Source organism: Propithecus coquereli, unplaced genomic scaffold (genome assembly GCF_000956105.1).
Source record: "Propithecus coquereli isolate 6110/MARCELLA unplaced genomic scaffold, Pcoq_1.0 Scaffold358, whole genome shotgun sequence".
Taxonomy (NCBI): domain Eukaryota; kingdom Metazoa; phylum Chordata; class Mammalia; order Primates; family Indriidae; genus Propithecus; species Propithecus coquereli.
Window position 1 is genome coordinate 1,294,529 of NW_012149263.1, and position 18,002 is coordinate 1,312,530.

At 53.5% G+C, this 18,002-nt stretch overlaps 1 protein-coding gene across 1 annotated transcript; it reads left to right on the top strand.

The window, feature by feature from the left end:
• Positions 1–8,104: 8,104 nt before the first annotated feature.
• HAUS5 (HAUS augmin-like complex, subunit 5) lies at positions 8,105–17,327 on the top strand. Its single transcript, XM_012651633.1, has 19 exons — positions 8,105–8,251; positions 8,698–8,760; positions 8,835–8,867; positions 8,984–9,008; positions 9,616–9,721; positions 9,802–9,961; positions 11,010–11,079; positions 11,169–11,251; positions 11,770–11,827; positions 11,987–12,111; positions 12,277–12,340; positions 12,448–12,578; positions 12,789–12,951; positions 13,197–13,277; positions 13,362–13,507; positions 13,751–13,862; positions 13,934–14,066; positions 16,066–16,198; positions 16,349–17,327. Exons 1-19 carry the CDS (start codon positions 8,163–8,165, stop codon positions 16,464–16,466), a joined length of 1,893 nt encoding a protein of 630 aa, XP_012507087.1. The 5' UTR covers positions 8,105–8,162; the 3' UTR covers positions 16,467–17,327.
• The last annotated feature ends 675 nt before the right edge of the window (positions 17,328–18,002 follow it).

An 18,002-nucleotide genomic window follows, 5' to 3' on the forward strand; every position in this document is an offset into this window, starting at 1 on the left:
TGATTGTCCTGGTGTGAGAGCAGAGGAAAAACACTGCATTTTTCCTCAGACAATACAACACTCCCAGGCCCACATCGCTCTTGCCCCAAGTAGTGCTTTTCCTCCAAGATGCTCAGGAAGAGCCTTTAAACAAAGGCGTTCAAGGAGATGAAGCCTATTTCCAGGCACCTTCTGAAGGTGGAACCAGGGATTCCCAAATGACCAATCAACTTAAAGAATAGGAAGGGCAGGAACCCCATCACACCAATCAGTTGCCAGGTAGTTGTTCCCACGCTATTACACACAACCTTCAATCGGCCAATAGAAGGAGAAAATCAGGCTAGGAGGCGGGGCCTGCCTGGCCTCCATGGTAATCCCTGGTGTTTTGTGACCAAGGAAGAGCTTCCATCAAGCACAGGCAGGGCCAGGCCCAGGTACCCTGCTGGGAATGTTTGAGGGCGACAGGGAGTAGGAGGAAGAGGGTTAGAGAGGGTAGAGGGGAAGTGATGGGAGCAGAGAGGGTATCATATGGGGGCAGAGAGGGTGTTATAAGAGGACAGAGAAGTATTTAGAGGGGGCATGGGTTTAGGAGAGCACGGAGGATGTTATAAGCGGATAGCGAGGAGTTTGAAGGGTCAGGAAGCTGGTTTCGGAGGTTGGGAGGAGGCTATTACAAAGGACACAAAGGATACAAATGAAGAGATGAATAGGGTGAGGCTTGCGGGAAGGGGCATGGAGCTTCCATGTTCTCCCCAGGTGTGGCGCCCTCCAGGCACCTCCACGTGTTCAGCTGTCCAGAAGCTCTGCAGGCCCCGTGCTGTTATGGAGGCTTCGTTACATAGGCAGGATTGACCAAACCTGGCCCTTGGTGATCAACTCAACCTTCAGCCCCTGTCCACTCCCTGGAGGCTGGGGAATGAGGCTGAAGGCCCCAACCCTCTAATCATGCCTTGGTCTTTAGCAGACAGAACTTTATAAGGGGACAGAGAAGAGGTTACGGGTGGGCGGGGAAAGGAGTTAATAGACGGTCAAGAAGGTTTGAAAGGAGCTGGGGTGGGGTTTATGGGAGAAAGGGATACAGCAGGACCATGAAGGATTAAAGGGACAAAGTGAGGAGTGTTATAAAAGGGACAGTGAGAGAGCTATTAAAAGTTTTAGAGAGTGAGAGTTTTACAAGGGGACAATGAATTCATAATGAAGTTTTCACAGATGAAAAGTGAGAATGTTAAAGTGAGTACCTTATTAGTAGAGTGTTTTATAGGGTCAAAGAGAAGGCTGCTTTGGGGACAATGACGATGTTACAGGAACAAAGTGTTTCAGAGGGTCCATTGAGTTTTTAGGGAGGCCAAGTGAGAGTCATCAGAGTCAGGGGTTTTGTGGGGGACAGTAGAAGGGGCCAAGTCAGAGATGCTGTCAGGGACCCAAGAGATAGCTGTCAAGGACAGGGAGGAGGTTAGAGGACACGGGAAAAGGGCTACCAGGGAAGAGTTAGAGGGATGGTAGGACATGGAGAGCAGGGAGTTCTAAGGGACAGGGAGGCATTAAAAGGGATAGAGGTTAGAGGGGACATGGTGGGAGTTAGAGGGAGGCGGTGAGAATTTTAAAGAGGGTCAATGAAGATTTTATAGCTGCCAAAGAGAGATGTGTTAGGGTAAACAGGGAGAGAGACAGAAGGGATGGGAGAGTTCAGAAGCCATACTGAGTCACGACCCATTTTCTGCCCCCAGGTGTATAAACTGGTGATGTCCGATGAGCCCGAAGACCACCTTTTGCTGTCCATCTTCGGCCTCTTTTGTTGCATGCCCCTAGCCATTCCAGCCATGTTCTTTTCTTTTGAGGTGGGAATGTGCCCCAGGCCAATCCTCATCCTCCCTCTCCATCCTGGCCCTGACCCTGACTCAACCTCTCCCTGTTCTCCCTCCTGTGCTAGGAGGCTGAGCAGCGCCAGCACCCACTGTGGGTTCGGACCTCCACCCTGGGTCCTTACGGCCCCACAGACCAGCAGGGGAGGAAGAGGTAGCATGCAATAACTCTTCTAACCTCTCTTTCCCCATTGTCCCTCTGCCCTGAAACTCAGACAAGGAACTACAACAGATCAAATGAGTATGAGCTGGCAGCAAAGACCTCCAAACGAGCCTTGTACTGGGCCCTCTCGAGCATTGTTGTGGGACTCTTAAGCCCTTTCCTAGTTTTCTTCATGATATACTTAACTAGGTTGTAACCTCCTTCCTAGCTCATGAACAAACCACCAAATATACACAACAGTGCAACTGACCCTGGCTGTAAGTATCTGTTAGGGCTGGAAGGGACCTATGCTCCTCAACATCGGGACTGCCAAGTATTTGAGATGAAGAAACAACAAAGTGTTCTTCCTACGCTCACACACCACTTGACATAACACTTCCAACACCAGATGTGTGAAGGGGGGAGAGTTTCCCCACACCCCAGCCAACCCACTGTGACACCAGTATCTCCCGCAGACACCAGCTGGGTGTCCTATAATTTAATCTACCTAGAGACAGCATCGGATCACACAAGTTGAGAGCTCAGTCCCACGAGACTGCCCCCCGCATCAGACGTTAGTCACAAGTAGTAGGTTGTCAACGACGTTTCTAATGGAGCATCTATCAGTCAGGGTTCCCAGAACCCCCTCTTCGGGTTCCATTAATTTGTTAGAGTGGCTCACAGAACTCAGGGAAACCAACACTTTATTTACCTTTACCCATTTATTATAAAGGATATTACAAAGCTTGCAGAGGAACAGCTGGGAAAAGATGCATTGGGTGAGGTTGATGGGAAGGGGCACGGAGCCCCAGGTGTGCCACCCTCCAGGTACTTCCGTGTGTTCCGCTATCTGTAGGCTCACCGAATCCAGTCCTTTTGGGTTTTCATGAAAGCTTCGTTACACAGGCATGATTGATTACATCATTGGCCCCTAGTGAGCAACCTACCCTTAAGCCCCTCCCCCCTCCCCAGAGGTTGAAAGTCCCAACTCTCTATTCATGTCTTGATCTTTCTAGTGACCAGCCCCCATCCTGAAGCTGTCTAGGGGGTAGTCAGCCACCAGTTGTCTCATCAGCACGCAAAAGACGCTCTTAACACTCCAGAGATTCCATGGGTTTTCAAAGCTCTGGGCCATGAAATGAGACCAAGACCAAATATATATTTCACAATATCACACAAGTGTTGCCAGCCTGAGTCAGTAACTTGAGGGGAAGGAAATGGTAGCTCAGCCAGCCCATTGGACCAGAAGTCAAAACCAGCTCTGGGACCCTGCCAAGTGGGGTGGGGGCATGGGAGAGCCAGTAGGGCGCTGTTTCTTGAGGGCAGGCCGCCCACATTCACGCTTTCACACCACAAATCTGTTTATGCCTACCGAGGGCCTTGCCCGTGCTGCCTGACTCTGGGAACACAGCGGTGGCCAGCTGAAATCCAACCCCACCCCCTGAGAACTTATAAACCGGGGGGAGACACAGACATGCCACCAGAAAGTGACAATCTAGAGTGGTCCGATCTACAATGAGAGAAAGCTGGGGAGAGGCATTAAAGAAAAAACTATCCAGTGACACTTGGTAAAGCGGGCAAGGAAGACCCCATTCGGGACCATCTCGGTAAGTACGGGGACCACTGCAATGGGCTCGCAGTGGGGGAAGAAATTGGACTCAGCTCCAAATACAGGATGAGCAAGTGGGACTTCACAGCCACGGAGCAGGGTGGGGGTCAGTGGATGGAAAATTACTAAGAGGAAACATCAGGGCTAAGGGGGATTCCTAAATCCTAAATGACCTAAAAGGAGTCCAGCCGAAGACAGGCCGGGGTGACCAGACATCACCTGGGGGACAGCAGAGGATAAGGAAAAGTAAGTACTATTATTGTCCCCAATTCATAAACGAAACTGAGGCCAGAGAGATTGAGAGACCTGCCCAGGGTCATCCGGAGCGTGAGTGGTGAAGTCAGGATTCAGACCCAGGCAGTCAGACCGCAGAGGCTTTGCTCGTAATCACTGCCTTCTGAGCTGCTGGATCACACATCACCTGAACCAGCACAATCTGAACCGGTACCCAGTTTGTACTCATGTGAGCCAAGATATTTTCTTGTTTGGGAGAAAAAAAAATACTTTGAAATGGGTTTGGGGGGCATTTGTCACCAAAAAGAATCTTAAATGTGAGAGGTCAGAGGAGATGATCCAGCCAACATAGGGGGTCAGAGAAGGCTTCCTCAGGAGAGCACATCTGAGCTAAGACCTAGAGGCGGAGGAAGAGGTAACCATCAAAGAGAAGGAAGAAGGGTGATCCAGGCAGGGGCACAGCTGGAACAAAAGCCCAGATGGGGAGGGAGGGAGCTCTGACAGGCACTGCCCCAGCGAGAACGCTGCTTTCATCCCTGTGAAGGTCTTAACCTGGGGAGAAGTTCCCCTGACTCAGCCATCTTCCCCCGGCTATGGGGCAGCCCTGTCATCACCTGCCCGGGTTCCCTGCCCTGGCCTCAGTCTCCCCCTCTCATCCACCCTCCACAGAACAGCCAGCATGTTCAAGCCAGGAGCAGAAAGTTAAATACTGCATGTTCTCTCTTATGCGGAAGCTGAAAAAGGTCGATCTTACAGAATTAAAAAGTAGAACACAGGACACTAGAGGCTGGGAAGAGCAGGGGGAAGCAGAGGACAGGGAGAAGTTTGTTAAAGGTTACAAAATGACAGCTAGTTAGAAGAAGTAAATTCTAGTATTCTAGGGCACTGGAGGATGACTATAGGCAACAATAATATATAGTTTCAAACAGCTAAGAGGAGGATATTGAATGTTTCCAACACAAAGAAATGATAAATGTTCAAGACGATGGATACGCTAATTACCCTGATCTGATCACTATCCATCGTATGTATTGAAACATCACTATGTACCCTGTGAATACGTGCAATCATTATATGTCAATTAAATAAAATAAAAAACATTGCATTTGTTAAAGTGCTTAAAGAAATGTTCCAAATCTACAGACAGTACAGAAAAGGGATCCAACAAATCCCCAAGTACTATCAAGATTTAAAAGATGTAAATGTTTTCTTATATTTGCGTCAGATCTCTTCTTGTTGGAAATAAAATTGTACAGATATGTATTATTCTCCTTCCCCTCTCCCTCTCTGTTCTGTCCTTCCCTCCCTCCCTCGTTTCCAGGAAAAAAAAAAACCTGGACTTCGTGTTGCTGTGAATCCATCCTGTGTGTTTTTGCACTTTTACTAAATACGCGTGTGTACAATGACACAGAGTCATTGTTTTAGGGGTGTCGTGGTGCTTAGTGACTTCTGACAAATCTTTCCGGCTCTCCACCTTCCCAGCCTCGCCCAGACACCTCCTAACAAGAGGACTGTGGAATTCAGGCTCCTCCAGACTGAAATACAGGCATGTGCAACGTAACAACATTTAGTCAAAGGCAGTCTGCATAAATGACAGTGGTCCCATAAGATTATAGTGACATATTTTTATTATATCTTTTCTATGTTTAGACACACAAAAAACACCATGGTGTTACAGTTGCCTACAGTATTCGGCACAGTGACACGCTGGACAGGTTTGTAGCCTGTGAGCAACAGGCCACACCGTGTGGCTTAGATATGTAGTAGGCAACGCCGTCTAGGTCTGTGTAAGTACATTCTGTGATCTTCGCACAATGATGAAATCACCTAACAGCGCATTTCTCCGAATGTATCCCCATCATTAAGTGCTGCAGATGGTGTGCAAGTTGTCAGAAATCAAAATGGAGTCACTTGTGTTAAAAAAATAAATAAATAAACCCTCAAAAATAGAGCCAGAGAAGCCCATGAAGAAATGGTTCTCACACTTGTACGCCTAATAACAAAACTATCACAAAAGACTCTACAAAAACCACAACCTTGCCCAAAGGCCATTGGCAACCTTACACACATACACAAAAAAATACTTCTGTGAGAACATCTGCCCAGCGACTTCCTGTCCACCCTTGGACTGGCATCATCCTTGTTATTGCTCTTTGCAGCCGAGGATAGTTATCTCGAAACAGTTATGTAATCCTCCTCATTTTTCCTTTAAAGACCTTGGTCTTCCTTCACGTTCCTGAATACGCACATGGTTTACTATGGCGTGCATGTTCCCATTGCAGTGCCCTTTTCCCGAATAAATATCATTTGATTTTAGAGAGTCTCTGTTTGTTCTTTGGGGTGACACAAATGGCATCCAAAGTGGGACCTGGAGCAAGATCACTGTCAGAAGGAATTGGCGATTCTTGGAAACTGTACGCAGTACTCGCTTGAACCCTTTGAGCTCTCTGCTTCCACGGGTCACCTTTTCCGCCCTGGTGAGTCTCTTCTCGGGCCCAGCCTCCCTCCTTTTGGTAGCGGCTTTTTGATATTATTTAAGATTTGGTTTGGTTATAAGGTCACCTTAAGTAAGAGTTCACATTCTTCCTGGGAGGCCAAAAGACTTTTTGTCTTTTCTGGTATAAAAAACAAGTGTCTTTCTGGTTTGAGTGCTGTGGTTTCTACAGAATTTACATTCTGTGTCTGAGGCATGTCTTTTCTGGTGAATTCACTCTTGGTCTGTGTGACCAGATTAGTATTTTGTTTGATCTGCATGCCTGGGTTAAAATCTTGGTGAACGCTCTTATCGTGGTTTCTCTTGATTTGGTTATGTATGTCTGTAAAGGATTTGGCTCTTTTCCCTTGTTTGTTTCTGAAAATCAGCCAACTGCAAAATAAACATTCTAGATGCTGGATGCAGGATGACTAATTAAAAGCCAGTAGGAAAAAGGGCTTCAACTTGACTGCTCTTTGTGCAGAAACTTTTTCCTTTTTTTTTTTTTTGAGAGAGAGTCTTGCTCTGTTGCCCAGGCTAGAGTGCCGTGGCATCAGGCTAGCTCACAGCAACCTCGAACTCCTGGGCTCAAGCAATCCTCCTGCCTCAACCTCCCAAATAGCTGGGACTACAGGCGTGCACCACCACACCATGCCCGGCTAATTTTTTCTGTTATTAGTAGAGATGGGGTCTTGCTCTTGCTCAGGCTGGTCTGGAACTGCTGACTCCTGACCTCAAGCATCCTCCCGCCTCGGCCTCCCAGAGTGCTAGGATTACAGGTGTGAGCCACCGCGCCCAGCCAAGAATTCTTTATATATTTTGGATACAAATCCTTTACAAGGTATGTGTTTTGCAAATATTTTCTCCTAGTCTGTGACTTATCTTTTCATTCTCTTAACTGCCAATATATTTTAAAGGTTTCAAAGGCTCCTGAAAATCTCATAGACATGGTGTCTAATTGATTTTTTTTAAGTAGCAAAACACTCCACACAGTGTAAAAGAGTGAAGATGTTTGGGGAAAATGGCAGCTGTTGCAAAACCAGACATCAAGGAGTTACAGCTGCCAATCTTTCCTCCAGGAAGCCCAGCTAGATTACATCAGCACTTGGCACTGTCTGCTGCCTCTCAATCCTTGAGAAGCATTTGAAGCTGGCCTCGGCTTTTCCCCCCAAATCTGCTATCTCAGTGGTGATCATGGTCCCTTGTCCTTCAGCCAGAGCCCTGAACCTCCCCAAGTCCGTCAACGCCGTGACCCGATTACCTAGCCTCTCCTCCCCGCCGCACAGCCTCACCCTGGCCCAGCACTGTGCTGGCTCCCCACCCCTCATCCTGCTCCAGCCTCCTCCCTGGGTCCCCAGCTTTGGTCTCACCCACTACCTTTCCCCCTGTTTGTTCATTCGACAACTATTTAGAGACCCAAGCTCTGTCCTGAACACTGAGGACACAGTGGTGACCCAGGCACGCATGTCGAATGAAAGGTCCCTGAACGGTGCCATCGCTCGGGGCCTGTCTCAGACTGAGTTTTCCTCCCACAGCGCATCCAGATCTCCGTCCAGGCCTCGAAGGTTCCAGAACTCCACCCCTAGTGCTTTCTGGGGCACCCCACAGACCTCGCAGGCTCCGGGACAGCTGGTAGTGAGCGGGAGAACGAGGGAAGGCGAGCGGGCGCCACCGTCTCTCTACACCTTTCTGTCTTTACTCAGCGACTCACCCCGGGGGCGCGAGAGCCGCCAGACCGCAGCGCCGGGGCCAGCTGTCTGCCCGGCAACCGGTGACGTCACCGCCGGCGCACGTGTGTCGTCAGAGGCGGGCGCCACACTTGAAGAGGGTGCGGGAGGCGGCTCCAGCGGCCGCTTAGCTGTTATGGAGCCAGCCTTGGAAGCGCGGGAACTGGGTCGCTGGGCGGCCGAAGAGATGGGGGCGGCCCGGGTCCCGGAAGCGACACTGCGCAGGTGAGGGCCACTCCGGGAGTGAGGACTCCCCACCCCTCACTGAGAACTCGATCCCCCATTGTGAATGACCCGAGTTACCGAGGGCTCCCCGCCCTCAGGACGCTGGGGAGTTAGCAGTGACCACCCCACTGGGGACTGAATCTGTAGGAGTGATGACCCACATCTGGCCGTGAGAGTGCACTTCCTGGCAGTACGCCCACCACCCCCAGCCTCTGGAAGTGACTGGAGATAACCCTGTCCCAAGACAAAGGGAGCACCCCACCAGGGAATGAGCCTGCCCCCACACTTAGTGAGAAGGAGGGAATATCTAACCCCTAAAAGCATGGGCCTTCCCTCCCAGAGAAGGGAGCTCCCCAGTAGACTTTCCTCGTCACCATCACCCTGGGAAGGAGGCTCCTCCACCGTGGGTGCTGCCCCCCGCACACCCTCATACGCTGTCCCCACAGGCTGTGTCTGGGCCAGGGCGCTGACATCTGGGCCTACATCTTGCAGCACGTGCACAGTCAGAGGTGAGCTGGGCTGGGGCAGGGGAGGGGACCCAGGCGAGGACACAGTAACTCCTCTTCCTTCTTCTCCACGGTAGGACTGTCAAGAAGATCCGCGGAAACCTGTTGTGGTAATAATCCATCTCCTCCTGTCTTCCCCGGTCCAATCTAGCCCTGTTCCCACCCACAGCTTCACACTTCCCCCTGGGAGCCCCAGTCACCCCTGACTTTGGCCTCATTTCCTTAGGTATGGCCACCAGGACAGTCCAGAGGTGAGAAGCATGTGCTCCAAGATTCTCTTCTATCCAAAAAAGACTTGCAGATCTTCTACCCTAAGCCCAGCCTAGTGCTGCGTGATGCTGGGGACACTGGGTCACAAGACAGCCCTGATCCCTGTACTCACAGAGCTTGCAATCCAGGGGGAAACAGACACGAGTCGTGGGGGGAGAGGGGAGACATGGATATGATGGATATGCGGCATCAAAGCTGGTGAGGAGAGATGGGGGAAGGGACAGGATTGGAAGAGATGCTGAGGCCAGTGTGGGACCCAGTAAGTTTAAGGGGCCCAGATGACATCTAAGGGGAGGCCTTGGGACTCTAGATGTGGCGCTCGGGGAAGAGATCAGGACTGGGACAGAGGTGTGGGTATCACTGATGTAGATAGGAATTCATGCTGGGAGGGTAGGTGAGGCAATCCGAGGAGGAAGGAGGGGGCCAGGGTAGTACCTTAGTGCTTCTGTGTCGGACACAGAAACTGCTTAGGTAAAAGCCTCTGCCACCCCCTGGGCAGGTGAGGAGCCTGGTGCCCCACAAAAGGCAGTCAGGCCAGGCTGAGCCCTGATCAGACCACGCGTCTTACCCTGTACCTGACCCTACCAGGTCCGTCGGAAGTTGGAGCTGGAAGCCACTGTGTCCCGCCTGCGGGCAGAGATCCAGGAGTTAGACCAGAGCCTGGAGCTGATGGAGCGAAAGACTGAGGCTCAGGGTGACCCGTGGGGCCGGGAAGAGGGTCAGTGGAACATGTGGTGGGGAAGGTGCTGACAGCCACCCCTGTTCCTCCCATAGACATGGCCATGGAGCAGGCACTGCAGAGCATGCAAGACACTCAGCGTCGCGCCCTCCTCCTTCGGGCGCAAGCTGGGGCCATGCGAAGACAGCAGCGTGGGCTCCGAGACCCCACACAGAGACTGCAGAACCAGCTCAGGCGCCTGCAGGACATAGACAGGTAGGCCTCAGGGACCAGCCCTCACCAGCCTAGGTGGTTAGATGCTCTCCTTCGAGACCCCAGTGCTCTGCCTTGATCCCTTCTGGGGTTCCAGAATTCTGGGCGCCCCCCCATAGGATTTAAAGCCAGGAGGTTTTATCTTCTCAGTCACCTGTATTTCCAGTGCCTAGAATCGTGCCAAATGTATATCTCGCACACCAGCTCCGGGGAAACGGCAGTAAACGAAGGACAAGTCCCTGCCCTCCTAACACTTACACTCTGATGCACAGAAGACAGATCATAAACTAGAGACGAGGGCCATGAAGAAAGGGTAGTCAGGGAAGGCCTTTGAGGAGGTATCCTTTGAGTCAGGGGAGGGCTTTCCGTGGAGAGGGACTAGCAAGAGCAGAGGCCCTGAGCTCAGTATGCGGGAAGAACCTGCCAGAAGGCCAGTTCAGCTCACGCTTCACAGGCAAGAGGGAGAACACGAGAAGGTGAGGTTGCAGGAGTGGACAGAGCACCATGGAGGCATTGGAATTTTACTCTGAGACTGGGTTCCTGCCCTGCCTTGGCCACTTACAACTGCGTGACCTTGGGCAAAATATTTAACTTCACTACGCCTCAGTTTCTCAGATCTGTGGAATGGGGACAATACTGATACCAACCTTATAGGGGAGGTGAGATAATTAGGTGAGTTAAATCATGTAAAGTGCTTACGAGAGTACCTGTTATCCACTGCTGTTATTCTAAACGTGATGGGAAAACATCAATCACGCGGTTTTGGAGGGTTTTGAGCAGGGACGTGATCTTCCTTTGGTTTTAACAGGATCATTGCCTGTGAGGTAGAGAACAGAATGGAGGGGGCAAAGGCAGGGAGACCAGTGAGGAGGCTAATGCAGTAGTCCAGCTGGGAGGTGACAGTGGCCTAAATCTTAGAGGTGGCCCCTGGAATCCTGGCTCACTGGTCCCTGTGACCAGCCTTGCAGTGAGAGGGGATGGGGCACAGACATCTGTTCTCCCAGTTCCCTCCTCCCAGGGACCCCAGCCCCAACTGTACTCCTCCCTCCAGGAAGGCCCAAGTGGATGTGACCTTTGGACCCCTGACGTCAGCAGCCCTGGGCCTGGAGCCTGTGGTCCTGGTAAGAGTCCTGGACCCTGGGAGGAGGGGTGGGAGTCCAGCCTCAGGCAGACACCTGGTCCCCCTCATTCCCCATCCTCTTCTCCCTAGCGTGATATCCGAGCAGCCTGTACCCTCCGGGCCCAGTTCCTGCAGAACCTCCTGATTCCCCAGGCCAAAAGGGAGAGCACCCCGTGAGTGTCCTCCAGCCCCCAGAGACCCTGCAAAGAACCTGGGCTTTAGGGGTGGGGTGGGGTGGGGGGTCGCTTGTTTGTTAATTCCTCAGACACTGAGCTTCTGGGCTATGTCAGTCCCAGGCCCTGCCCTGCCAGGGTTTCCAGGCTGCGAAGAAAAGGAGACAGACCCATCACACACAGTGACAACCAGCTGGTTAGGGCTGGTGGGAGGCGGGGAAGCCTGAAAAGCTCTGGACACCCAGAGGAGGTGCCTCTCCCAGCTGGGAAGGCAGGGAGGGGAGGGGGCTTAGCTAGGGTAGAGGGTCAAGAGTGTCCCAGGCAAACGGCGCATGTAAGGGCTCCAAGGCCAGCAAGTTGGTATAATTAGGGAACTCAAGTCTAGCAGGCATAGATGAGGTTTCCTCATCTGCAAAATGTGGACCATGACAGCCCATACCTTATAGGGTGGCAGTGATAATTAGAGGGATAATTGATGTGTCTTATAACATTCTCTGTCCCCTTACCCAACCCCACAGGATCCCTCGCGATGACCACTTCGGAGTTTCCTACCAGCAGTGGCTTAGCTCAGTGGAGGTAAGAGGGTGGGGCTCTCAGGAAAGGCCACACCTTCCAGCCCCATGATCAAACCTCAGGGTGCCAGCACCTAAGTCTTGATCCCCACCCCCTTCCTGTGGGGCCCCAGCTCGCAGCCCTGCCCCAGTCCTGCCCTGACTTCATCCCTGCCCCCATCAGACGCTGCTGACAAACCACCCCCCGGGCCACATCCTGGCTGCCTTGGAGCACCTGGCTGCAGAGCGAGAGGCAGAAATTCGGTCTCTGTGCAATGGGAACGGGCTCGGAGATACGGAGATGCCCAGGTGAGGAGTGGAGCAGATGGGTGGGCGAGCTGGGCACGGCCTCCTGCTGCTGGGGCAGAACTGAAACCCAGGGCCCAGTGCGGTAGGCAGGCGGATACTGGCTACCCTCGAGCACTGAGGCAAGGACACGGGGCTGCTCCCTCACCAGCTGTGCCCCCACCCCAGGCCCCAGGCACTGGACCAGTCGGACTCCGGCCAGGCCCTGCCGTCTACGGTGCATCTCATCCAGGTGACCCCAGGACCCTCCCCAGGACTCCACCCGCTCCCATTCCAAGACCCACTCAGTCCCCTCACCCCATGGGCCGTGCCCACCCTGACTTTGTACTCCTGCTTCAGGAGGGCTGGCACACTGTGGGTGCACTGCTCACCCAGCGGGGCGCCGTCCTGAAGGAGCGGCAAGTCCTGGCCTGGCGCCTGCAGGGGCTGCTGGAGGAAGCGGAGAGACGTGCTCTGGGATCCAGCGAGAGGTGAGGGGGCTCCCTGGACAGAGGCCTTCAGGCCGCCCCTCCGCCGGGTGTCTCGGGATGCTGGACTTTTTCTGCCCTGCGGCCCCCGTCTCTGCCCCGCTTCCCTCGAAGTTTGTCTCCCTGGTTTGTGTCCCCTGTGCGTCCCTGCAGATCTCATCTCCCTCCCCCACCGGGTCTCTGTCACCTTCCTGTCTTTTGCTTGTCCCCCAGGCAGGTGCTGATGCTGGGGCTTCGCGACTGTGGCCTGCGGGCGGAGCTCAAGGCCCTGCGTGCCCAGAGCCGGGAGCTGGAGGACGCAGCTGGGCACCGGCAGCTTCTGCTGAGGGAGCTTCAGGGCAAACAGCAGCGGATCCTGCGCTGGCGCCAGCTGGTGGTGAGGGGCTGGGCCCGGGCAGGAGTGGCAGGGCCTGGCGAAGGGCCACAGTGGAGGCTTTGAACGGCCTCCTTTTGGTGTAGATGATCCAAGCGAAAAAAGGAAAAAAAGAAAAATTAAGAACGGCCTCCTGGGGGGAGGGGCCCAGGGTGAGTCTCCCAGGAGGAAGCAGGACCCGTGCAAAGGGGTGACCTGGGGTTGGGGGCCGGGAAGGAGCTAGTCTCGGTGGCCTCCTGGTTCCTCAGGAGGAGACCCAGGAGCAGGTCCGCCTGCTCATCAAGGGGAACTCAGCCAGCAAGACCCGCCTGTGCCGGAGCCCCGGGGAGGTGAGATGGGAGCTGGGGGGCGGCGCGGGTAGGGCCGGATCTGCCGGGCGGGGCTGCCCCACCCGTCCCTCTCCTTCCCCACAGGTGCTGGCGCTGGCTCAGCGAAAGGTGGTCCCCACGTCTGAGGCAGTGGCACCGCAGATCCAGGAGCTGCGTCGCCGTCGGGAGGAGAAAGCCCGGCATCTGCCCCACGTTCTGCTGAGCACCCTGCTGCGGCACAGCCCCAGAGAGTGAGACTGGGGGCTGCCCCCATGTCCCCTGCCATGGGCGACTGTCACTCCCTGAACTCTCTCCAGAAACATAACCCAGACCCCCAGTGTTCCCAGGATGCCAGACCTCACCCGCAGGTCACCAGCCCCAGTCTGGCTTCCTAGTCCCCAGACCAACCTCCATGTTCCTGGTCCCACAGAAAGAACCTCTAGAACCCAAGCACCCCTCTCAGTGTCCCACCCAACCTGGACTGCCCCCCACAGGTTGAAAGCCCTGCCCACGGTCCTACCGTCCATCCACCAGCTGCACCCCATGTCCCCAAGGGGCTCCAGCTTCATAGCACTGAGCCACACGCTGGGGCTGCCCCCAGGAAAGGTGAGTGCCTGTCCCCTACGACTTGTCTGTCCACCCCTGCCCAAGGTGACTGTCCTTCCCCCTCCCTCCAGGCTCCGGAGCTGCTTCTGCCAGTGGCTGCCTCTCTTCGCCAGGACTTCCTGTTCCTCCAGGACCAGCGGAACCTCCGGTGCTGGGATCTGCTCCACATGACAGACAGCCTGCCGCCAGGCCCGTCCGCCCAGGGTAGGCTGCCCCGCGTCCCCCAGCCAGCATCCCTGCCCCTGCCCAGTACCGGCCGCCTCCAGAAGGAACACCCAGCGGCGCTTACTATGCGCTGAGTGCGTTAAACATGCTCACTTGTTTGGTAAGCCTGCCGTGCTCCCCATTTCACAGAGAAGGGAACCGAGGTGCAGAGGGCATACGTAGTAGGTGTCCCCAGTAGCACGGCTGGGATGCGAACCCGGGCAGTCTGGCTGGTCCGTGCTCCTAACCACCGAGTACACCGCCCGGCGGGTTGCCAGCTATTCGTTTCTCACCGTCACGTGGTGCGCTTCGGTAGTTGAAAGCTGGGCTGTGGAGTAAACTACCTGGACTCTCCTCAGCCCTGTCTCTTCCTGGCTGTGTGATCCCCTGTGCCTCAGTTTCCTCCTCTGTAGAGTAAGCATAACAATAGTATCTTACAGAGTTGCTGGGAGGATTCAGGCGGGTGACCCAAACAGGGCAGTGGGCTGTGCCCGGGACGCAGTAAGCGCCCGGGTCTCCAGTGCGATTACAGTAATCGTCTGCGCACACACAGCCTTCCCCGGTCCTTACCACCGGGGAAGGGATTAAGACTCCCAGTTCACAGATGAGGAAACGGAAGCTCAGAGAAGTCATGCATTCCGGGATTCACTCACAAACACTTGCTGGGCATCTGCCCACTGCCAGCCCATGTAGCTTAAAGGGAAGTTAGGGGAGAGCTTTCCAGCCCCCCGGATTTCCCCGTGGCAGAAGCAAAACCAGAGGATAAAGAGATGGAAGAGATGAATTGGGGGTACCGTCAGCAAAGTAGGAAAGACTGTCTTCAGGCCTTTGAGTGTGCAGCTCCCTGCCTTCTACCGCTCCACGAGGGGAGGGCGCAGCGTGCAGGAGGGACAAGAACAGTCCGAGACATGGTACAGCATCTCCACACCCCCAGGGCTTCTGGAACTTTAACATATCTGTAATGGAACTCCTGGTTCTGTCTTTACTCCAAAAAGCGATTTTGTTCTTCTTGGTTTCCTTCCTCGGTAAATTATCCCACCCTCCTCATCCAGGTGCTGCAGCCAGAAACCCGGGAATCATCCTTGACACCCCCCAGCTCCCTAACCCTCCACCTTCAACCTGTCAGCAAGCCCTGTGGGTCCCATCTCCAGAGTTCATCGATCTGTCTGCCCCCTCCCCCACTGTCCTAGAGCTCAGATAATTCCACCTGACAGCAGATGTAGCTAAAGAAAGAGCAAATGTCAGGATCCAGGTCACAGGGCAAGGATGGGGTGGAGTCAGTATTCAGGCCCAAGAGGTCTGACCACACTGCTAATCTGCACTTGCTCTGGGCTGGGCCCTGTTCTGGGCACATGAAGAGGGACTAGGCCCAGTCCCAGTCCCAGAGGGAAACACCTCTTGAGTGAAGGGCTTAGAGTAGGCTAAGGAGGAAGCCGTGGCATCAGGAATGCTGGGAAGGGCTTCCAGGAGGTAAGATGGTGTCTCACGTAGGCCCTGGGGATAAGTCAGGTTTTTCCCAAGAGCAGTAAGCAGATGCCACATAATGCAAACTCTCAAATACCAGGCTGAGGAGCTTGGACTCTGCCTTAGGCGTACTAGGGAGCCTTGGAGGGTTCTAAACAGGGAAGGAGAGGGTCGGGTTTAAGCTTCAGGAAGATCACGCTGACTGCCATGTAGAGGGTGGACCCGAGTGGGAGACTGAGGCCTGCAGCCTAGGAGGGAGGCTGAAGGGAGAGTAGGGAAGTGGGGAGGAGGAAACTCAGGAAGCTGGGTGGATGGGCCGTGGAGACTGATGGGCTGTCGGGGGAGGGAGGGAGGGAGGCATCCCGGAAGAGGCCTGGGGTGGGTGGGGTTCCCCTTGGGAGGAGGACCTGGCAGGAGGGACAGGTTTGGGAGAGATGCTGAGGTCAAGGCTAAGTGGAGACCTGGTGACGCGTTGGCTGCAAGGCACCAGCGAGCCAGGGGACTCAGGGCTGCCTCCCCTGTTTCTCACCCTCAGAGCTGCTGCAGAGCCAGGCGTCCCAGGAAAACGAGCAGAAAGAGAACGTGGGGCAGGCTCTGAAGAAGCTGGAGAACCTGCTGAAACAGGCGCTGGAGCGAATCCCCGAGCTGCAGGGGGTCGTGGGGGACTGGTGAGAAGGGGACGTGATGGGGGTGGGGAACTGAGCTGCGTGGAAAGTGAGGACTCAGGGGCTGGTGAGAGGGAGCAGGCCGTGGTGTCGGGGGAGGCCAGTGAGGGTCTGGAGGGCCAGGCCGTCCCCCTGATGCCATCCCTTCCCCAGGTGGGAGCAGCCAGGCCAAGCTGCCCTCTCGGGGGAGCTCTGCCAGGGCCTGTCCCTGGCCCAGTGGCAGCTGCGCTGGGTTCAGGCCCGGGGGGCGCTGGAGAAGCTGTGCACATGAAGAGGGGCTCGAACAGGAGTCAAGGACTTCACGTTTGTTCACCCGACACCTTACCTCTCTCAATACGATATTTGGACGAAGCATCGCCAGGATTTATCAGCCCGTCGCCCCACCCATGCCTGCAGCCCCCCTCACATGCTGTTCTGCTTCTCCTCTCGATTCCCTTGCCCCTCTTCTCACACCCTGCCAAAACCCACAGTGCTGTGGACTGTCCCCAGACACCCCTGAAACTCCATCACATTTACCCTCAGTGAAAAGTAAGGGAGCACCTCCTCTGGGCACTGGGGATTCGGCACTGAACAAAAGAGACAGAAGTCCCTGCCTTCAGGGGGCTGATGTTCTAGGGCAGGGAGACAGACAGTTGACAAAATGAGTAAAATATATTGTATATTGGCAGATAACAGCTATGGAGAGAATAAAACAGGTTGTAGGAGGTGTGATTTAAACAGAGGGCTACACTGCAAAAGTCACACTCCACAAAGGTAGGGAGCAGGAGCCACCGGGGTGTCTGAGGAAGAGCTCGCGGTGGCAGCTACACACATGTAAAGGCCCTGAATTGGAATGTGCTGGTGTGAGGGCCACAGGGGAGGCCAGTGTAGTTGGGGCGGGGGGAGCTGGGGGGTGCAGGTGGTGTTAAAAGATGACATTGACTTCTAGTTTTTATACGTTTAAATCTGAGCCATTTGGAATTTATCCTAGCAGAGAGATCCAATTTTGTCTTATTTTACATATATCCCAACAGCACTTACTAAAATTCCCAGTCAGAGCAGCAGTCGCCTCTTAGAGAGGCTGGGATCAACTGAGGAGGAGACGGAAGCTTTCTAGGGTGATGGGAATGTATTATATATTGAGAGTGGTAGAGGTTACACAGGAACAGAGACTTGTCCCAACCAATCTAGCTATATTCTTAAGGCCTGTGCATTTCACTGTGTGGATTATTCTTCAATTTATAAAGTAAAACTTTACCCACTGGTTTGAGATGTCACTTTTTCTTACACTAAATTTCCATGTCTAATTGGGCTATATTTGGGTACTCTTCAGCCCCGTTGAGTATCTAACTCTCTGTGTGCCATTCCCATGGTGTTTTGATTACAAAGGCTTTGTAATATGTTGTAATATCTGAAATGGCTGGTTGCCCTCATAGCTTATTTTTCAAGGTTTCCCTGTCTCTTCTTGCTGATTTTTTTCCTCCCAAATGAAGTGAACATTATACTTAATTTGCCCGGTTCCAGAAGAAAAATAAACACAGAATTAACGTCAACATCAGATAAATCTCAAATGAGAAACATTCAGAATACCTTAACCAGGACTCATTCAAAACTGTCAAGGTCATCAAAAATAAGAAAAATGTGAAAAACGGTCACAGGCAAGAGAAGCCCAAGGAGGCATGAGAACCAAATGTAAGGTAGCATCTTAGATGAGATGCTGGAACAGAAAAAGGATTAGGTAAACATTAAGGAAATCTGAATAAAGTATGGACTTCAGTTAATAATGTTTTTTAAAAAAAGCTTTTATTCTCTCTTTATCACATGTCTA